Source organism: Chelon labrosus (genome assembly GCF_963514085.1).
Source record: "Chelon labrosus genome assembly, chromosome: 9".
Taxonomy (NCBI): Eukaryota; Metazoa; Chordata; class Actinopteri; order Mugiliformes; family Mugilidae; genus Chelon; species Chelon labrosus.
Window position 1 is genome coordinate 27,397,873 of NC_140359.1, and position 23,170 is coordinate 27,421,042.

Sequence of the window (23,170 nt, forward strand, 5' to 3'; positions counted from 1 at the left end):
TCACAGAGGTTGGCGAGACTCGTCTCGTTACGGGATCTGTCCAGCTGAAGTTTGTGCAAAATCTAAAATCCACTTCGAGGCTGTTTTAATACATAATTAATCACGTGCTCTCTCTTTCTCGGTTTTACTGCTGCGTCAGGAGAGGAAAAAGTTCTAACACAAAGTGAATGACCTCACATTTCACCACAAGGGAAGAGAAATGGCTTGCTCATGACTTGGCTATTAAAAACATACTTTTTAGACCTCAGCACTGCACTGACCATTACTGCTCAATAATATTTAAAAATCATGTACGACCAGACTGAGCCTGGGAAAATGTCTGATTTATTCGAGTGGTTATGTGCTGTAGTAGTATTTTCCATGTAAGCCTTGGAGGGAAGGGAAAATTTACATCCAGGCGCCATTGACGGTGGAGTGGTCTGTGGGCTGGGACTCCAGAGGGCCAAAGCCACAACTGACACATCATATTATCATGTCAGTCTAATGCAAAACAAGCACATTAATAGGCACGCAGTGTAAGAGACCAAGTTTCCTTCAGCCTGAGAAAAGGAATCATGAGGACAGCGTTTTATAATTCACACACTTTAATGCGAGATTCCCCTAACTACTCACTTTAAAAAGAGAGAGTCTGCTGAACATTAAGTTACACTTACCACTAAAGGTTTTTCCATCATTCAGAATTTTCTACATTTCTGCATAAGAATGATTCAAAACATGTTGTTTTTACCCGAAAAGTCCTGAAAGTAGTCAAAGATAACCCAAACAAACAAACTGAAATACTAAATGTGCATTTATTTATTCACGTAAATGAATCATTTGTATATTTCTGAGAGTTGCAAAAGTGCCTCCATGTTTCCAGTATCTGCTGTGACCTCCTTGTAACTAAATGTTTCTGGTAACTGCTGATCAGTGGTCTACAGCAGCTTGGAGGAATTTTAGCCCATTCCTCAGAACAGAACCACTTCAGTTCTGAGATGTTGGTGGGTTTCCTCACATCAACTGCTTGCTTCAGGTCCTTCCTCAACATTTCTATTGGATTAAGGTCAGGACTTTGACTTGGCCGTTCCTAAGCGCTCATGTATTTCTTCTTTAATCATTCTTCTGTGGAACCACTTGTGTTCTTGGGCTCGTCGTCTTGCCGAATGACTCAGCTTCTCTTGAAATTCATTCATCCAAGATTTTCTTTTATAATTGGTAGAATTCAGAATTCATTGCTCCATCAATGACGACAAGCCGTTCTGGAACCAGATGCAGCAGAACAGGCCCAGACCAGGACATTACAACCCCCATGTTTCACAGGCGGGATGAGGTTCTGTTGCCAGGATGCAGAGTTGTTTCATTTCCAAACATGACGCCTCTCATTTAAACCACACTATTATACTCTGGTCTCATCTGTCCACTAAACATTTTCCCTATAGTCTTCTGGCTTGTCCACGTGATGTTTAGCAAATTGCAGACAGGCAGAAATGTTGGGCAGAAGCAACTTCCTTTGTCCTTGCAACTCTGCCACGCGCACCACGGATGATCCCTGATCCCTGATTTTTAAAACAAAACGAGGGACTGAACGACAGCTGAGTCTCATTACACTGACTGGAAGCACTTCTGAACAGATGGACTCTAATTTGGACTTGAATTAACTTGTAATCCCAGAGGCGCACCTCGCAGATATGTAATACTGGCGTTTTCCTGAATAAACAAATACACAAGTGGAATATTTCAGTTTAATTTCAGGACTTGTGTGCAAATCCGCTGATGTTTTGAGTCATTTTTAATGCAGAAATGTAGAAAATTCTTAGGGGTGCAAGCACTTTTCAGCAGCTCTGTAGGGTCCTTATATCTCTCCTTAGATTGTAGCAATGCCCTCTGTAATCACATCACTGTGCCAGTGAGGTTCTCTTCCCCATGTATTTATGAGTACGGCCAGGAGGGGATTTACACTGGACGAAGGTCTCTGTCAAAGCAATGGCCAAGTAATGGGCTCTAAAGTAGCTCTGCACAACAGTAAGATCCCACAGATAACAAACACTGCCACCGCCATAAAGCCACATTAACAATGTTGTCTGAGAAGTACGTTGAGAGAAAACTTTACCGGCCTACCCATCTTGCCCTTCTTCCCATGAACGCCAGGAACACCCTGGAAAGAGGACACAAAGAGCGAAATGGATAAGGAGCTAAAGGAGAGATTTAAGGTGCATCATTATTATTAGATAGCACTTTAAAGGGGAATTACCGTTTATACAACCTGGACCTTATTTCTGGCATAAAACACGATTGTTTACTCACCCATATAACTTTGATGTCATTTGGAGTCGTTTGGAAAATATTTAGATCCAGCTGAGTGCCGCGTATATCCATATAGTGGGAGTGAATGGGGCACCGAAACGCAGCCTCTAAATAACGTAATATCTGCCGCGAAACTCGTTCATTTCACCAATATTTTGTTATGATACTCTAGTGTTATTCCCCGTTGAGTCCGGATTTACCTGTTATCATCATCCAGGGTCTGTAGATTGACCTACTAATCTCTGACCTGGATGATGTCATCTCTGAGCGCCGCAGGCACCCGTGACGGTCAGTTTGTTTACCTGTAATTTGCTACTGCTAGTTTGCTACTGCAACAAGTAACTCAATGGGGAATAGCACTAGCGTATCATGACAAAATATTGGTGAAATGAACGAGTTTCGCAGCAGATATTACGTTATTTAGAGGCTGCGTTTCGGTGCCCCAGTCACTCCCATTATATGGATATACGCGGCGCTCCGCTTGATCTAAATATTTTCCGAACGACTCCAAATGACACCAAAGTTATATGAGTGAGTAAACAATCGTACTTTATGCCAGAAATAAGGTCCAGGTTGTAAAAAACGGTTATTCCCCTTTAAGTTCTGAGCTGTGTTAAGTTGTGGAGCACACAATTCACACACAAAAAAACGCAAACTATTTCTTGTTTTTCACTACAAGAATTTGACAAAACAACATCGAAATGTCCATTTAACAGCTGTTCTGGTGGTTTTCAATAATAATGCTGACTAAATATATCAGAACAGCTACTAAATGGATCTTAATGTGGGATTGTTTTGTTTGAATAACTCAGATATTGGACGTACATTCACTGACTGTTTGATTCAAAGGGCTGGATAGAAATTACCAGACTTGTAAAGGCACTAAAAGGGCCCACAGCATCAACGTAACGTGGCTAAAAACTGAACAAATTCAAAGTACGTGGTGTGAAAATCTTAAGAAATTTGGTGCCATTGTTTTTGATCCACTACCCTGGATGTTTGTGGAAAACTGAATCCTTGCTTGGCTTAAGTATCCACCTCCTACACTGTAACACCATCCGGCTAAGTGGATGCATTGTGGTGTGACGCCGGAGCCGGCCGACACATTTTAAAGCAGCCTGCACCGCGATAGGCTCAGCAAACAGTGATTTGGTGAAGCCTGCCTCAAGTGTCTCATTACTTTGAGGATGAATTCTATTTCTATTTCATCACTCTGGCCCGTGGACAGTCATAATGCGACCCTGGTACTCTCACAGCCGCTAATACTCACTCTCTCGCCATCAGGACCAGGAAAGCCAAAAAGCCCGGGGATGCCGATGTGACCCTGGAGAGATGAATAAAAGATGGAGTGGAGGAACAGACAACGCAAACACAGGAAGGAAAAGAAAAAAGGTGGACACAAGGACACGGTGAGAGGCAGCACAGTTGATTGTGTGAGACTGTTAACACCGACACATGTCTGAAAACCTATACAAAGACTTGAGGTGTGTGATTGATGGCGGTGCTTGTTACAGCTGAGTGGTCTTGAAGAGCCAAGCCTTGAGGCAAGTGTATATGCCCATGGACTGCATGGTGCTGGCTTCCACGATGTAGTCCAAGGGCACATACCCTCACGTCAGGGATCTCTGAAGATCTTTGTGCCATACCTACTCCGTGGAAAGGGGATGACACGAGGAGCACGCGTCCAAATGCGTTAAGGTTTCACTCCGCTGCAGGACGATAAAGTTTTATGATATTTGGACTGCGTTAACAGGAACAACACGGCCCCAGCAATACCTTAAGTACAATAACAAAAGCATCTGTCGTCGTCATCACGGAGTTAACAAGGGCAGACGGGTGGATTTTATGACACTGGCCTTTTCGTGGCCCTGCACTGGTGAGGTGATTCACTTAGCAGACATTTCACAGTCCATTTAAGAAAGGAAAAGTTCAACGTCTTCGGTTTTAGACAGAGATGAAACATGCTTCTCTCCACTGTGGCTGTCTGAGTGAAGGGGGCACGGCAGGAATATAAAAGCCAAATGATGAACAGAGAAAGAGGAAAACACTATTCACACCGATCAGCCACAACATTAAAACCACTGACAGGAGAAGTAAACGACATCGACAATCTTGTGACAGTTCAGTGTTCTGCTGGGAAACTTTTGGACCTGGCATTCATTGGTGTGGATGTTACTTAGACATGTAGCACCCACCTAGACCAGACCAGACCAGGCACCCCCACCCCATAGCAATGACACTCCTTGATGGCAGCAGCCATCCCCAGCAGGATGCAGCCACAAAAACGCTCAAGGAACATCTCACAAAACCATGAAGAACAGCACAAGGTGTTGACCTGGCCTCCAAATTCACTAGATCCCAAACTGATCAAGTATCTGTGGGATGATCCACAGAGGCCCCTCCCCTCAAACTTCCCCCCCACTAACAACACTGTGTTGCCAGACACCACAGGACACCCTCAGAAGGCCCTTGTCCATTCTCTGTTGAGTCACCCCAAGGGAGACCTGCACAATATTAGGAAGGTGGTCATAATGTTATGCCTGATCGGTGTACATCCCAGATTAAAGAATCCACATTTACTAAAACAAGCTGTATTTTTCTAAACATGTACTTACCCTGACTCCTTTTGGCCCCATCCTCCCTACAGGTCCAGGTAAACCCTAAATGGAACAGAGGGGACATATTCCTGTGGTTATAAACAAAGGCAGAACTTTATGGGAGCGCTGACTCAATGAAAGGTTAACAAAAAACATCAGCACCATGGCGGACATTTGCAGTGTTAACACGTCAGCGGCGTTCCCGTCAGTTTCTCAGAGACATAGCCGGCTAATCCAACGGTGCAGAAAATCTCTCTGTCTGCATCTATAAAGATCTCCCCACGGCAGAAGTGCAGCGTTCTCGACATAAAGCTACAGCCCCAGTGATTCACAGCCTACAGATGGTAGGGGGTGCTAAAGCCTAATCCATCACACACCACTAAGTGTCCACAGGGAGCAGGGTCCCCGTCAAAGAAAGTGAGCTAAGGCGCGGAGCAAACCCGTGCATGAACTCTGTGCTAACTTAAACACTCAGGGAATGAAATCCAGTCAGCACTCGTCCAGCTCTTTATAGAGTTAGAATCTGCTCTAAGCTAGGAGGAAACAGATTTAAAATCTAGACAAACCCTAATGCGTCCCAGGCCCTGGCTTCGGGAAGTTCAACATTATTCCTAGAAGTTGGGGCGGCGAGGAATAACGGTCAACGCTCGGAAGGACAGAGGAAGCTTATTTGTACCTGGAGAGCTGTGGCATTAGTCACACTTTTATTACCTTTTCTGTCTTCGGGGGTAGCGCTTACTATGGAAACCTTTTGACATTTTATTTTCCCTCGCTAGACTGGGGGCATCCATCGCTGAAATTCCACCACAGGTGATCCTCAGCTCCTTCTCCTTTCATTCCGCTGCAGATCTTTATTTGGATTTTGCTAAATTCAGTTTCCTGAGGCTGACGCTGAGACGCTGAGACGCTGAGATGCCGGTGGATTTTTTTACTTTTTTTTTTTTTTTTAAGCATTTAATGTCTTCAAATTTAATTATTTCCTCGCAAAAGACAACATACAAGAGTCCAGTTCTCCTCTATGGTTCTCCTTTACATTTGTCATTCTGACAGTAAGTAAAAATTATTAGATGAAATCTGATTAAATATAAAAGCCCCCCCCCCTTCCCCTACATTTTTAAAAAGCCATGTTCACAATGGAGATAATATCTCAGCAGCCTCGGTTTATTGTATTTATGCTCCATCTATTTTCAGTGTGCGTGTGTGTGTGTGTGAGTGCATATGTGTGTGTGTGTGTGGCCCTGCTACACCAGCACCGCAACACTAGATTTACTGCACCTGCCTGCCAGGATAGCCTTTGGCCCCAGGGCTTCCATCATCTCCCCGTACACCCTGCGGAGACAAAGACAGTACAGAAATCAGCGCTGGAAGAGGGGCTGGAGACTGAAAGTGGAAAGGGAAGGAGGAAAAGACTGCAGGATGGAGGCAGGGAAGAAAAAAATGGCATCTTTTAATGCACATATGCTTTCTGTTGTAGGCGCAGTGAATGCGGTAAGCGCTGTATGTTCAAGCGCTGTACTTGTGCAGTAATCAACAACAGTCAGATGCTCCTATAGAAGAATGTAAATCTCTCAGCTTTTCAATAAAGACCCCTTTGTTTAAGTCGGGAAAGAGGCCGGCGCCACGGCAGACGCTGCTCCTCTAACCGTCGGGTTAATCCAGCAGCGAGGGCTGTTATGATGCGGTCGAGCCACACGCTGTAAAGACTACTGTGAGGACAGCTTTTTGCTTAAGCATGTTTACCCTCATCAACACACAGTACGATGCATGAGTCATTCCTTCCTTGCGGCGGGACCAAACCGAGCGCTCGCCTCCCCTCAGAGAGAGGAATGTTTGATTCAACATGTATGGCGAAGAGCAAAACCGGATTAGTCGGTGAAGGCATGCAAGAAATTACAGGCTGGTCGTCCAGTGTAAGTCGACCACGTTCGTTCTAAGCGGGCAACAGTTGTGTTTCAGAATGTTCAGGGTCATTAAGGTGAACAGAGACCAAAATAATAATGTGTCACTATCTACGATGATGAATCTGAGGAACAGGAGTCATACCAGACGCTGCATTAGTAGTAGAAGAAGAAGAAGTGTTACGGCCCCTGTCTGTGCAACTGTTTTCATGTTTTGTGTCAGCTGTACTATTCATGTGTGACTGGATAAGCCCTCGATGGTTCATCACCTGTAATTAGTCCTGGTCCCTGTCTGCGCTCCAGACTGACTGGTGCGGTGGCATCCAGTCACAGGCACCGTCTGCTCAGGCTCTATTCAAGCATCATTCTGTGGTGACTGTGATTTCAAAGTGAGCATTTAAACCTAGTAAGTGTTTTGGATTGGGGTAAGCAGCAAGTTTTTTTTTCTTTTGTTTTAGAAAAGGACTTTGTCTACACCGATCAGCCACAACATTAAAACCACTGAGAGGAGAAGTGAATAACGTTGACCATCTTATGACAATTTAACATTCTGCTGGGAAACTTCTGGACCTGGCATTCATTGGTGTGGATGTTACTTAGACATGTAGCACCCACCTAGACCAGACCAGGCACCCCCACCCCATAGCAATGACACTCCTTGATGGCAGCAGCCATCCCCAGCAGGATGCAGCCTGACACAGACACACACACAAAAACACTTTAGGAACAACTAAAAAAAAACATGAAGAACAGCACAAGGTGTTGACCTGGCCTCCAAATTCACTAGATCCCAAACTGATCAAGTATCTGTGGGATGATCCACAGAGGCCCCTCCTAAGCTCCACTAACAACATCCTGTTGCCAGACACCACAGGACACCCTCAGAAGGCCCATGTCCATTCTCTGATGAGTCACAACTGTTTTGGAGACCTACACAATATTAGGAAGGTGGTCATAATGTTATGCCTGATTGGTGTACGTGTTTAGTTTCGTTTGTCCACTGGATCAGCAAAAACAATGAAACCTTCACTAAAACCATTAACATCCGGTCTGAAGTTGCACAGCTGAGTAATAGATGCAACAGATACAAAAGCCATATATAGCGTCAGTGGCCTCTAGATACACCTCTTGTGCAATGTAATGCAATAAAAGAAACAAAAAAAAAAAAAAAAACATATTTGATTTGGTTCTCTACATTTTTTATTCAATTAATTTCACACATACAAGGAGGACACTTGAAGCAGTGCCCGGGCAACAGTTTAGGGGTCAGGTGGCTTGCTCAATTGAGCCATGGATGTAGGAGGATCTACTTGTCTAACCCTTACTCCACCAGTAGGAATACATTGAAAGAGAATGCCGTAATTTACCAGCTCAAACTTTAGAGCAGAACAGTATTGCATTATACTGTCCAGGATAGTGTAAAGGTGCTTGGAGGGGAGGGGCCTCTGTGGATCATCCCACAGATACTTGATCAGTTTGGGATCTAGTGAAGTTGGAGGCCAGGTCAACACCTTGTGCTGTTCTTCATGTTTTTTTTAAGTTGTTCCTAAAGCGTTTTTGTGGCTGCATCCTGCTGGGGATGGCTACTGCCATCAAGGAGTGTCATTGCTATGGGGTGGGGGTGTCTGGTCTGGTCTAGGTGGGTGCTACATGTCTAAGTAACATCCACACCAATGAATGCTAGGTCCAGAAGTTTCCCAGCAGAACACTGAATTGTCACAAGTTGACCAATGTTATTTACTTCTCCTGTCAGTGGTCACAATGTTGTGGCTGATCGGTGTACGTAACAAGAATTACATAAAATGTTCCAGTATTATATAAAATTCAATTTTCAAGTGTCTTTTGGGAAGGAACTGCATTTAACTAATTAGTTCTGCTTTGTGCAAACACTGAATACAATCTGGTAGGAAAGACTCACAGTAAATGTGTTTGTTTACCAGAAATCTCCACAAAACACCCTCAAGAAATATACAAGTTCCACCAAATTAACATTCAATCAGGAGCGTTTACAGTAATTAAAAAATAATGTCTTCGCCGGGCGCCTTCAATCGACCTGAACGCAACTAAACGCGCTGCGCCGACTAACACAACACATACGGCAGGACAGAAATAACGGCGTTCAATCACGCTTCACGTTAAACCGCGCGCTGCATCATCTCCAAATAACATGTAGAGACCTAAGAGAAAGAAAGAGCACATTCCTCTAAGACGCATTACACAGGGTTTGAACTCGGCCGGGAGGGAGGAGGAGGAGGAATGACCTAGGCTGTTCAAACTATTTAGCCCACTTGTACTTCTGCCAAAAAAATGTCTTGCAGTTTTGCCGCCAACATTCCACGGTGACTAATATCTACGGCCTCTACTCCCAAAGTGTGGAGACACCACCGCTGCTACAACGTCCCAGTGTCTCTGTGTTAATATTTTCTCTCTGTCATCCCCTTCCTTTCTCCTGTTTTGTAACTATAAATGGAAAGACACGCCGGGGTCTTATGGGTAGCACTCTTAGCGCTTGTGTTTGATAAGTAAACACATGGTGATGTACAGCTAACGCACGCCGCCAGCAGACAGAAAGAGAACAGAGTGGACTGCACTTAGTCAGCAGAGACGAACATTAACATACGTGAAAGAGAATGTACGATGTTACACCGATCAGCCATGACATTATGACCACTGACTGGGAAGGAAGGGCTAAATGACATGCACCTCCCCAGAAATGTGGCGACGCAGAAGAGGTGTGATTGGCCCGCTTGGTAGTTTCCTCTTTACTATTTCCGGCTGCTTCTCCATCTCCGCAATTTTCAAATGGTTTGTTTTGGGTCAATAAAGATGGAACACATGGACGAAAGGTAAACTGAGGAGGTTTGGAGATACAAACATTTGGACGGCTCAACGTAGTCACCACTGTTGAAAGTGATGCAGGAAGTAGAAACAAAATTTAGTCGTTATAGAGCGAGCCAGACTGACGATTGCACAAGTATAAAATGGCTCGCACCGTAGCGTAGGCTATGTATGTAGGATACGTCGTCTATGCCCTGCAGTTAAGCCTGCCTCAAAGTGTTCTGTGGCCTTGAGTAATCTCAGACTGACTCCATAATATGGAGATCAGGGCTCAGTGGGAAGGCATACGATCTGAAGAATTGATCTAGGAGCAGGCAGAGGCCTCCCTGATGGCACTGCATGATGGATAAACACTGCCTAGGACATGTTTCAGTACTGCACATCAAACTGTAGAAATGATAATGGGGAAAAAAAAAAAAGATACTCACAGGTTCACCTGGGAGACCAGAAGGACCAGGATGACCTTTTTGTCCCTGTTGATGCAAGAAACATTGAGTTAGAAGATACACATGTCCGGTACTGTGGCGTATCTTGTTGAAAGTCTGATCACAAAACCTCGGCGGAGCACGACTCTAAGCGACGCACTCTGCAGAGAGATTATGTCGGTCTTGGGGAGAACAGATTTTACGGTCAGTGGTCAAATCCAATATCATTTTTGTTCTTATCACCTCGTGTTCCACAACGTCTCGGTCAACACAGCCGGAGCCGAAAGCACGCTGGAGGATTTTTCAATTGCCTCAGAGAGAACCTGACTTGTAAAAAGTTCAATAAAACAACTTAATAAAAACCTAAAGGGCTCCGTTTAAACTGCTCCGCGGCAAAGGCAAACCTAATAGCTGTGAAACTAATAGAGCACTTATCGGCGGCGTCGGCTGGTTAACCCCGAATAAAGCACTTCTTTACAATTTCTGCACAAAAACTTTTTTATTTTTATTTTATTGTTGCGGCGCAGCTCCTTGGCTTCGGGTCCGTCTAATCGCTGCCACCACCACGGCTCTCTCTGACAAAACAATTCAGAACCACCTTAATTAAACCAGTAAACCAATTAGGCAGTAACACGTGAAACCCCAAAGCGTAATTAACGGTCACCTTCACGCCCTGTGATCTCAAATGAGCCCTCTGGCCGGCGGCCGCTTATAAAACGTATTAATCTTTTCCACAATCGACGCCTACAGCGGAGCAGATAGATAGAGTCGTGAGAAGTCCTCGCTGGGGGAAGAGCAAGTCTCTTCTCCTCTCAAGTGTGAAGTCATTAGCCGCCAGCTGTGTTGGCCTGTCTGCAGCACAGCCAGTAAAACCACAGGCTCACAGAGGCTCAGTGTAAACAAACAAGTTACCATACGAACCATTCTCTCAAACCGGTGGCCGGGGCGTATACACGAGGATTACAAACGTCCTGTGAGACATTTGGTAGCAATTCAATTCCATTTTAGTTATTTATATAGCATCAAAACAGTAGAAATTGCAAGCAGCAAGCACTGAGGCGACGGTTGCAAATAAAAACCTTGAGCAGAACCTTAAGCCCATCTGCCCAGTAGAGACAGAAAAAGAGAGAGAAGAGCAGCAGGAAGAACGAGATGAACATGCACCTGTGATTATTACATACATATGAGTGTAAGACATTGCTGATGCATGTTACATGACAGCGTATTGAATATAAGAGGCATCATGGGCAGATTGGATATTTAATGCACTCAGGCAGGAGTGGATAACTGCAGGAAGCCATGAAGACTGGACAGGTTAATGAGACCAGGACCACGGATGAGTAGTATCAGCTCTGCAGGTCAGAAACACACAGCTCCAGGCCAGAGACACCTCAGGGATGTAAAGCAGAGTTCATCTGCCTCTCTGTTCATGCAGGTCTCAGTAACAAAGGGAGGCACATGCTGCTGAACTTGCATTATTGTGGCAGGCCTCAATTTTTGCGCATGAATCCATACACTTGCATTAAAGGAATAGAAGAAGATAAAGTCTGTTTTCACAATGATCATCCTCTAAGAACTAAGCCAGAGCCAGAAGATACTAAAACTACTAAAGGGCTAATACAGGAGTGGTATCGAGAAAGCAAATTCTTTTCCTCTTTAATCCAGCCAGCCAATATTTTTTCTCATATTCTCCCATTAAATTTTAAACTTGTAGAAAATGATGTTTACGTGGAGCTCGTTTCTTCAGCCAGAGACTCCGATTTAACCGTTAAACAAGGTGATCTGTTAAACTTTAGCAGCTGTACTACATGCTCCAGAACATCAATCAGGATCGAACTTTTCTTGTCAAGTCTGCAAGAAATAGGAGAAGATATAGACTACTCCAAAAAAATTAAAGGTACACTTTGAAAACATCAGATCTCAGTGGGAAAAATAAAAATAACTCATGCAGACTATCTGTACTGGTACGGGCTGGGACAGAGGGCTGATTATTATTAATGATGCTTCAGTCCATTCTGCAGAAATGTCATTGCAGCAACGCAAAATAGTTCCTCAGTAGTTGGTATGGTCCCATGTGCTTTACCCCACATGGGAAAACATGCTCGGAAGGAAAAGCATTTCATCCAATCAGAGAGAAACAACTGGATCAAGCTTTTAGATGATTGTTTGGTGCAGACTTTTCCTTCCGTTTCATTATTTAGTGAGTTTTCAGTTTGTTTCCTGTTTTAGTTTTTCTTAAAGGATATTTGACCTCGTCTTTCAGTTAGCTGTACTTCCCATCTCTCCCATCCTGCTTCCATGCCTTCTTTGTGTTTTGATCTTTCTTTGTTGCCTTTTTTTAGATTTAATCTGTTTTCTGCTTTTGGACTTCTTGATTTGTTTCATTAAAGTTCTTTTGTTCGTTTGCCAACAAAGAAAAGTCCTCCTGTGTCTGCATTTGGGTTCCACCTCCCTGCAATACACTGACAGATCTCATCCAGTCTGATTAATTATCAGTGGGTTATAGTAGCCCTCTAGGTTCAGTTGAAATTTCCTTCGTGTCAGATCAGTGCGGTCTGTTCTGATTGAGGTGGTCCCATGCTGCATTTTTATTCTGTTATACTAGCATCTATGTAAATTTGGTATCTGCTGCAATGCAACATATCCCAGCACAGTCTAATTTGCTCTTTTATTAACTTTCTTATACTCTGTAAGATCGTATGTGCTGTGAATCAGCGAACAAACTTTGGGCTCTTGATTAGAATTTAAATTCACAACTGTCTGGCAGCACAACGGGTTAATATTGATGGCTCCACCAGTGGGTCAGGCAGGGCAGAGTGAGACTGATGGGTCTGAAGCCGCTGAGTAAAATCTTGCAGACAGGCCGACGTCTCGTATCGAAGCCAATATCAGAGCCGTGCATCATCCCTAACCAAGAAATCGACATAATAACATGCAACTGGAGCATTTCAGCAGACGTATCACACCATCAGATGGGACTCAAGTCTGTAATATCATGAGGAGGGAGCTGATTCTTGAGCCATCAATGTGCAACTGAGTTAATCTTTTACCAAAACTCTGAGCAAAAAACTCACTGGAGAATAAATAAAGACACTGATAGAGGCAACTATATATATATATATATATATATTTATTTTTATTTTTTTTTTAAGGTTCTAATTATCTGTCACATCTAATGCAGTTTTCTGGACACAGACTGAAGCCAGAAGCCGCTCCGCTGGCCACAGTAATTCTCTCAGACACCGTTACTCCGCTTCTGCCAGGCTCCTGATTATTTGTCGATTTATCTGCAGACAGGCGGCATCGTGCTCGGAGTTAGAAATATTTTATAGGATTTTTTTTTTTTTTTTAGCGAGCAGACGAGCCTCTCTTACAGGAGCCGAAGCAACGCAGCCGTGAAAGGACAAAATAGTGAGCCTGGGCCGATACAGCTGAGTACAGTAGGAGCAGAGAATATGAAGCCTGTCACTGAACTGTGTGCGTCTGCATGACTGTTGTATACGGACCCAAACATAAAAATCCATTGTAAATCCAATGTGTGACACAAACATGGCAAAGGAACACATTCTCCCTTAGCGCTCCCTCTTCATGGAGAAGCAAACAGTTTTAATTAGTGTAACTCACAGCAGACCAAGCCTGCAGCCAACAGGAGGAAAGGAGCAGCATCTTTAAGACTCAGATACAGACAGTAGTTGTAGGAGTGGTGGTTCTGTCAGGGCCAGCAAAGCCTTATCTGCTTGCCTGAACATTATCAAAATCACTGACTTACATTTGAATAATTTCCCATTAATCTTATTAAATGATTCCCAATAGCCTATTCTTTTAAGGCTGTGGTGCTTCTGGCAGTGTAACTTTGCATCATGTGTTGCTGGAGTCAAAGAAATCTGCCTGGGCCTTCACAATTAAAACCGCAGGCGGCTGAAGCTTGAAACACATTGTAATGACGCTGTTCCTTTAACCAATCACATTTCAAGTTTTTTATTCTTAGTCCTTCTCTGTGGCCTACGGTAGCATCAGCGCTTTCTTGTCCTCTGATTGGCCGGTCAGAGGACCACTCTGTTTAAGCCAAGCTAGCGGTTCATGTTCATCTGTTGCTAGCTGCACAAGCATATTGTCCCCTTTAACATTTTGATAGCCATTTGTTGAAGCCACCATGGAGGAAGGAGGAGAGGCTATCAATTTGGTTGCAGATCTTCTCAGAACGCCACTGCTATAGAAACCATCAACATCATATATGATGTTGATGGTTTCTATAGCAGTGGCGTCCAAAAGATCGTAACCTAACCCCCAACTTGCTCCCCGGGCGCAGTCTGCTTATAGGCTGCAGCCCACTGCTCCAACTGTACACACTATTGTGTGAACGAATGGATGGGTCAAACGGCAGTAACATAATTTCCCCTTGAGGATCATTCATTCATCTTCTGTAACCGCTCATTCCTGTGAAGGGTCGCGGGGTCTGCTGGAGCCTATCCCAGCTGTCATCGGGCGAGAGGCGGTCTATCACAGGGCTAACACAGAGAGACAGACAACCATTCACACTCACACCTACAGCCTATTTAGAATCCCCAATGAACCTAACCAGCATGTCTTTGGACGGTGAGAGGAAGCTGGAGAACCTGGAGAGAACCCACGCAGACACAGGGAGAACATGCAAACTCCCCACAGAAAGGAACCAGTCGGCCCGTGGATTAGAACCCAGAACCTTTTTGCTGTGAAGAATCAGTGCTAACCACCTCGCCTCTGTGCCGCCCCCCTTGAGGATCAATAGAGTATAAATTATTATTAAGAGGCGTTTTGAATGAGGTTGGAGGTCATTGAAGGCCTAGGTGGAAAATGCACGGCCCACCAATGAGTTCTTTACCCAGACTTATTCAAAAACTCCAACCTGGCAGGACTAAAACTTCTTCCTTGGACAAATCCAACTCAGCAAATATAAAGTATGAGAATGTTATTATACACAGTTGAGTGGTAGGAAGGAAAATCTTGAGGAATAATAATAAAAAAAAGTGTTATTCCAGTGTGCCATGATGATAGCTGGCTGCGTAAAAGTCACACCGGTCCAACGCTGGTAATGCTCTCCACAGCGTTTCTGTTTGACACTCGCATGCATGAGTCCCCGTCTTACTTTACAGAGCAGACCGCTGACTGACTCGCATCAACCTTCCCATTACGTCTTCACACGTTCCACTCGGCGAGAAGGGATTTTTTTTCTGGCAGAGAGCCAGGGACAGAGCAGAGAGCTCAGGTCCGTCAAGCTGCGGCAGGTCACAGCGTTCCTGTCTGGTTAGAAGTTAAACCTCAAGCTTCATCTGTGCCAGGTTATGGAAGAATAAAGCCCTGGCTTAGAGTATATGATCAAAAAAAAAAAGAGCCAAGAACAGCTGCAAGCAATGAGGTGTCTGTTGGCTCCTAGCACAGCCAAGCTGATTGACTTGTTTTCTTTATAAGCTGGATGCAAACTGTATTTTAAAGCTTTGCACGGCTGTCGGCGGTTCCTTGGACTCAGATGAGTTCTGTAAAGTTGACACAGGCCGAATCCCACCAGAACCGATCAGAGGAACCGCGTAGCCTCTGCCCCAGTAAACATTCACAGTCGCCATCAGTCAGCAGAACGAATATTCCCCCTATCCCCATGACTCCATGTTCCATGAGTCACGACAAGAAGAGGTCTTCCTTTTTTAAGCCGGAGTCCTCCCCCTTACTACGCTCAATGGAGGAACCTTGAGCTCGCCAGATGGTTTTTCACAGTCAGCTCTGTCCGATTGCATAACAAACTGCTGGGGCTCCCGCCAAGACATTATTGCACTCGCACTATTGTGTCCCAAATGAGAACAGGGGTGTCTGTAGGCCCATGTGTCTCAGCGAGGACTAGAGTTGCTCATATTGCTGTCCTCACACTGTGTAATTACTGTTTTCTAATTCTTCTGGCATCCGAATCCCGGCCTTCGCTATAATGACGCACCGCTTTTACGTCTTTCTATAGGCCCACTCAGCAGAGTGTAATTTTGACAGCAGCCCACAGAAGAAGCTGTCTTCATTTAAATTGCACTCTTCCATAAGCTTTTTATGACTTTGTTTTTCTGCTGAGATACTGCTGCAACAGACAGTCAGGTAAATCATCTCGTTGCAGAGTTTTCCCCTTCTTTGGTCTCAGTTTTGGCCAGAATGAAAACAGTGTGCAACCTAGAAACATATTTTTTTTTTTAAACAGTTTGAAAAGCTTTGCTAGAAATTAAATTCTCAGCCGTGAAATAAGCGGGGTGGGTGCGCCTGCTTGGAAATCTCATAAGCCCAAATGAATTTCATGCATTTGGAAATAACCTGAGAATTTCTGCAAGGGGTTTTTTAAGGCCTGTTACTGTTACTGTAATCTCAGCTGAGAAGAGGAATCCTGAGGAGGTGTTGGAAATTAAGCGCACATTGTTTCCCTCTCCAGTGATGAGGTAGGTGTGGACATAACTTCTGTTCTGCAGAAACGGTTGATACCTAAGGAAGGGAAACTTAGGACTCTTAAGTCTCCAGCCATGATTAAAGCCATAACATTATGACCACCTTCCTAATATTGTGTAGGTCTCCGTTGTGGTGACGCATCAGAGAATGGACATGGGCCTTCTGAGGGGAGGGGCCTCTGTGGATCATCCCACAGATACTTGATCAGTTTGGGATCTAGCGAATTTGGAGGCCAGGTCAACACCTTGTGCTGTTCTTCATGTTTTTTTTGTTTTTGTTGTTCCTAAAGTGTTTTTGTGTGTGTGTCTGTGTCAGGCTGCATCCTGCTGGGGATGGCTGCTGCCATCAAGGAGTGTCATTGCTATGGGGTGGGGGTGTCTGGTCTGGTCTAGGTGGGTGCTACATGTCTAAGTAACATCCACACCAATGAATGCCAGGTCCAGAAGTTTCCCAGAAGAACATTGAACTGTCACAAGATGGTTTAGATGTTATTCACTTCTCCTGTCAGGGGTCATAATGTTGTGGCTGATCGGTGTATCAGGTAGCGTGTCGGAAACGGAAAATAATTCCCAAAAAAAATGCAACATTTAATCCTGTATGCAAAACATTTGCTATAAACCTGCATGTTTTGGGGGGACATAGCTTTTGAAACAAACATACATGTATGAGTGTGACTCCTCAGTAGGAATTAAGGGGCTACTTTATCCCTGCTTTTGTTGTTTTGTTTTATTATACCTCTTTCTATACATGAATAAATGAGCAATATATCTGATTAATAACTACAGTGGCCATGCCAGAATCTCTAATTCAAACCACCTATATAGAACAGCAAAGCGAGTCCGTAAAGGTTTAACATTTTATTTGCACACTGTGCATAGCTGGAAATCCCAGCAGGCTCTGGCCCACTTGAGATGTGCAATTACTGCTTGGGAAAAGGCCAAGGATGAAATGCACAAGGCCACGGAGAGAAAACACTCTGCTGCTAACCATCAATCTCTGTCAGGACAACCCGGCGCAGCGGCGGCGTGCAAGCAAAGTCAAATATTGCAGATCATGAGCAGGACCAGGTTACAGAACTAACCCACATTCATAACTGTCCTACTTCTTTAGAAGAAATGTTCTCCATTCTCCAGAGAGAATGACATAACAGTTGGAGAGAGCATGAAAAACTTTTCACCCAGTAATCGCCGTTTTTCCGTCCTCATCATTTTCGAGGCCCGTGCAACGGCCCTATTATTCTCATCTTCTATATTCCCGGTCCGCAGGGATCCAGAGCGCAGGTGTTCTCCTTGACGCCCCCGCTATGTCGGGCCGCTCTCCAAACTAGAGCTCAAACATTCATGTTTGGCTAAACGCCGCGATTGTACTGATTCCGCCTTCAAAGGCAGTTTGAGAGAGGGCTTGGCTCGAGCGCTCGTTTGATTTACTGATCCGCAATTTACGGAGCTCCGCTGATTCAGTCACTCATTCATTACGCGTCTGACTTATGTCTGAAAACACCGAGATTAGGAAGTTCCTTTCACACATACGAGACGGAGCCCGCCGCTTGTGGATTTACACACAAACACACAGTTTCACACTTTCTCCAAACTGCTTCTTTCTTTTACCTTTCGTCCATTTGGGCCAGGCAGTCCAGGGGGGCCAATGGCACCAGGCTCTCCCTGAAAAAGTCCAAAACAGATAACAAGATATTTACATGGCTGTGTCTGCTAACAATCAAGTCGTTTCACGGGAGGACAGATGATAATGTGCATACTTTTTGTCCTTTTGGGGCTTGACCAGGGGACAATCCAGGGTCTCCTTTTTGTCCCTAGAGCACAAAAACAGAGAAAAGTCTTTATCGAGACACTTTTTCTTTCTGCACACACAGTTAGAGACTACACCAGCATCCGTTGCATATTTTCTGCCCTGCCAGAGCGTTCCTCTTCACGAGGCACAGAGGAGCTCTCAGTTTACAGAACAGTTGCACTATCAAAAGAGTAATGAGTTCATCCCACTTATCGGTGAGTGTAGTGCTTGTATTTACACAAAGCGCGCAGTCCATTTATGCCCTCCTGTGACTCGGTTTACACCAAGCGAGCAAGGAGTGATGAGGGAGTGACCGTGCACATTCTTCTCCCTTTTCGGGCAGTGGGAATCCTATCAGTGCAGTCTGGGTAAGCATTCGATTTCCAGTTTCGCTTGTGCAAGTTACGGCGCAAGAAGCCCGCAGAGATCGCTTCCTGAGTCGGCGCTAAATAAAAATGTTCCGCGTCCGAGCGACGGCTATCTGCTGATTGCATGCGCTCGCGTTTCATTTGACAAATTGGAAGTTTAGGTGCGGCGATCGATCATTCGGCACTGTGACGCACTTCGGCGCAGTCCTGCAGCCTCGTTCCTAAAGGAGTGTGCCAAACCTCTTTGCAGTGCAGCATAGATGGTAACACATGCATAGAACACGTTTTATTTGCCCACATAAACATGCATGTTTGTTTCGCCTATAACTCGGCCCTGGACACAGTCTGGTTTCTTTACTGTGCCAAGGTGCTTCTACAGCCAAGAGTAGCACAGAGTACATATGTATTCTGCCCCTGCTCGTTTTGTGTGTGGCGTCTTCTAGCCTGCTACACCAGCTCGGCAGATAGCGAACAGTTTCCCAAGAAAGAAGCTGAGATTTCTTTTCAGACTTTACTTAGGAATCACTGTAAAACTAAACACACATACAAATACATATTATTCATCTCATCATATAATCTTTAACTAAATTCATTCACATACAAACATAAAAGTAGCATGTAGCAACTAACAGAAACGAATCCGCTAGCTTAATGCTAATTTATATTGAGAATTCCATAGCGATGCTAGCGGTTAGCATGAACGGATTAGCGAATATATTTTCTAATACAATTTGCGTTAATGAACGAAACATTCTTTAAATGCAGTCTTACAACATCTGTACATAAAATAATACTCACAGGCTAACGTTTTCTGGCCATAAAGAATAAAAAGATGTGTAATTAACTTAACGTCTGTCTCTCTGACTTCCTGTCTGAACTTCTCTGACTTCCTGTTATTTGAACTTGTCCCAGAATTCCTGTTGTCTGAACCAACTACGGAAACACTGAAGGCACAAAATTAATTAATCTCTGTGTAAATGCAAACCAAAACCAGAACATCACACTCCCCGCCTGTTATAATGCATTATAACACTACTCACTTTTCACAAGCAATACAACCTCTGAAACAGGCCTACAGTACATCTTCTGAGTACCATGTCTGACTACTTTAACATCTACCTTGCGGACTTTAGAGTCTTTGCTAGGAATGGCGTTCACCACCACTCCCACAGGCCACTCATTTCTCTTGACTTGTGCATCTTTGAGAAGCACAACATCTCCTTTAGTCAGGTTCGGCTTGTCCACATGCCACTTTCGCCTTGGCTGAAGTGACACCAAGAATTCTTGACGCCAGCGTTTCCAGAATGCATCAGCCAAAGCCTGGACTTGCTTCCATTGCTTGTTGTAGAGGTCTTTGAGGTCATACTCTCCTGGTGGTGGCAACACTGGCTCAACTTTCTGTGTTAAGAGCATGGCAGGTGACAGGACCATGGGCATATCTGGATCAGAAGACACAGGAACCAGGGGTCTGGCGTTTATAATGGCCATGACTTCAGACATGAGCGTAACCAGAACCTCATGAGTCAGGTGGGGTGTCTTTATCTTAAGCAGCAGTGCATCCAATATTCGGCGAGCGACTCCTATCATCCGCTCCCACACTCCACCCATGTGTGAGGAGTGGGGAGGGTTGAAGGTCCATGTGCTGCCTTGATCTTGAAGGTAAGTTGTCAGCTCTGGGTTTTCAGAGTTGATTTTTAGCTCTTTGCATGCCCCGACGAAATTTGTTCCTCGATCAGAACGGAAAAGGCGAACAGGACCACGGACAGCGGTAAATCTTCTCAATGCATTTACAAAGCTTGAAGAGGATAGAGATTCAAGCACTTCAATATGCACTGCTCTTGTGACTAAGCAGGTAAAGATGACTGCCCAGCGTTTGTTTTCTGCGATACCACCACGGGTTCGTCTTGTGCTGATGATCCATGGGCCAAACACATCAACTCCTACATTTGTGAATGGAGGACCTGGTTCGAGTCGTTCAGCTGGTAAGTTTGACATTTTTTGTTCTCCCGTTCTTCCTCTTAGTTTGTTACAGATTACACATTTCTGTATGATGTTTGATACCAGCCTTTTGCCTCCAACCAGCCACAGACCAGCAGAACGTACAGCACCTTCTGTCAGGTGCCTGCCCTGATGTGCCACCTGTTCATGGTAGTGTCTCACCAATAAAGTAGCTACATGGTGTTTCTTGGGGACAATGATCGGGTGTTTCTCTTCCCAGTTGATATCAGCCAAAGGGATGCGCCCTCCAATTCTCAACAGGCCATCTGCATCCACAAATGGGTTCAGTTTTCTCAGGGGACTGGACTTGGAGATGACATCACCCCTGGAAAGACATTTCATCTCTGCAGCAAACACGTCGTGTTGGGCATTTCTAATGATTATTAGTCTTGCCTGTGTCAGAGCATCTGTCTTGCTGTTCAGGTTTTTTGTATGTGCTCTGGCCTTGTGTATGAGCTTGGCTATAGCTCGTTTGAGTGTCTTCCAGGTGGAGAAGCGCTCAAATCGCTGAGAACTAAGCTCACCTTTAAAAGCTTTGGTTGTGAAAGCTGTGACTTGCTGTGCGCGTATATCTACGTCTGCATCAGGTTCTACAAGTTCATACGTCTCTGGCTGGGGGCAGGAGTCTCTGGACAAGAAAGATGGACCTTTAAACCAGTTGGTTTCTTTCAACATGGTGGCTGGCACTGAGCGGGTCCCGTGGTCTGCAGGGTTATGCTCTGTGCTGACGAAGTGCCACTGTTCAGGGCTTGTGGACTTCCTGATGCGGGCAACTCTATTTGCTACGTATACATAGAATCTTCTGCTTGTATTGTGAATGTAGCCCAAAACAATCCGACTGTCTGTGTAGAATGTGACCTTGTGGATGTCTATGTCCAGTTCATCTGTGATTAAGTCTGCCATTTCGGTGGCCAAAACCGCCGCACAAAGTTCTAAGCGTGGGATGGTGTGTGGAGGATGTGGAGCCAGTTTCGACTTGCCCATGACGAACCCGATGTGAGTGTTTCCTTCTGTGTCTGGTGCTTTCAGGTACGCCACTGCTGATATTGCCATAGTAGAAGCATCAGAGAAGATACAGAGCTCTCTGTATCTTGTGGAGCAAAGAGAAACAGGTATATATGGTCTGTCGATCTGAAGTTGCTCAAGTTCACACAGTGAGTCAGTCCACAGTCTCCACTGTTCTTCCTTCAATGCTGGCAGAGGAACGTCCCATTCAGTTTGTTCGGCAGACAGCTCTCTGACTAAGGCCTTTCCCTGTATCGTTACAGGTGCCACGTATCCCAGGGGATCATAAAGGCCGTTTACAGTCGACAAGATTCCCCTTCTGGTGAATGGTTTTTGGTCTCTGGATACGTGGAAGGTGAATGTGTCTGACTGCAGGTTCCAGGTAAGACCTAGACTCCGCTGTGATGGCAATGGGTCCACAGTCAACTCCAAATCCACCAGGTTTTTGGCCCTCTCTTCTGGTGGAAAGGCATCCATCACAGCACGGCTGTTCGATGCAATTTTGTGCAGTTTGATGCTGGACTCTGCTAGCATATCTTTGGTTCTTTTCAGGACAGTGATGGCTTCGTTGTCAGTGGGAAATGAGGACAGCCCATCATCGACATAAAAGTTCCTCATGATGAACTGTTTAGCTTCAGCACCATGTTCTTTCTCTCCATGCAGTGCTGCTCTTCTCAGGCCATAGATGGCTACTGCAGGAGAAGGTGAGTTTCCAAAAACATGTACTCTCATACGATATTCAGTGATCTGCTTGCTGGGGTTATTATCTTTAAACCACAAAAATCTCAGGAAATCGCGATGGTCTTCCTGCACGGTGAAGCAGTAGAACATCTGCTGAATGTCCGCTGTTACTGCCACAGGCTCTTTGCGGAAGCGCATCAGGACACCCAGCAAAGAATTGTTCATGTCAGGCCCTCGGAGAAGGACATCATTGAGGGAGATATTCTCATGCTTGGCACTAGAATCAAAAACCACACGGATCTGGTCCTTTTTCTGAGGGTGATAGACACCGAAAATTGGTAAGTACCAGCATTCTTGATGTGGCGTTAGCTCTGGAGCAGGCTCTGCTTGGTCTGAGTCGAACATGGCTTGCATGAATTTGAAGAAGTGTTCCTTCATGGTGTGTTTCTTCTCCAGCATGCGACGCAGGGACATGAGACGGTTGATGGCGTGTTGTCTGTTGTTGGGTAGTCGTGGCCTGTTCGGCCTGAAAGGCAGAGGTGCTACCCAACAGTTAGCTTCATCCATGTAAACCTCTCTGTCCATGAGGTCAAGGAACAGCTCATCTTCAATGGATATCCCAAGCTTGTCATCTTGATGTGTTCTTTGAAACACATTACAACCCAAGTTGTCATTGTTGAGGTTGGCTGCAGAGACGCTTGGGAAACTGTGGGGGGGCTCTAGGCTGTCAATCCTTTCTTTTACTACTAGGCTGCTGGTGCATGGGCTGAGAATGGAGTGACGCCCACTAACCAACGCACTGGTTCTGAAGACAGAGACATTGGTTGTTCTGTGTGCTC

The 23,170-nt window shown here is 44.9% G+C and overlaps 1 protein-coding gene across 2 annotated transcripts in view; it reads right to left on the reverse strand.

The window, feature by feature from the left end:
* The window catches only part of col27a1b (collagen, type XXVII, alpha 1b), an 84,441-nt gene that overhangs the window by 35,582 nt on the left and 25,689 nt on the right, over positions 1-23,170 (reverse strand). For both annotated transcript variants that reach the window (XM_084550951.1, XM_084550950.1), the window contains exons 6-12: positions 18,248-18,301; positions 18,099-18,152; positions 10,045-10,089; positions 6,156-6,209; positions 4,899-4,943; positions 3,554-3,607; positions 2,090-2,134 (exon numbers count right to left, since the gene is read on the reverse strand). In XM_084550951.1, coding sequence (XP_084407077.1) covers positions 2,090-2,134; positions 3,554-3,607; positions 4,899-4,943; positions 6,156-6,209; positions 10,045-10,089; positions 18,099-18,152; positions 18,248-18,301 — 351 coding nt within the window. The remainder of the gene's footprint in view (positions 1-2,089; positions 2,135-3,553; positions 3,608-4,898; positions 4,944-6,155; positions 6,210-10,044; positions 10,090-18,098; positions 18,153-18,247; positions 18,302-23,170) is intronic.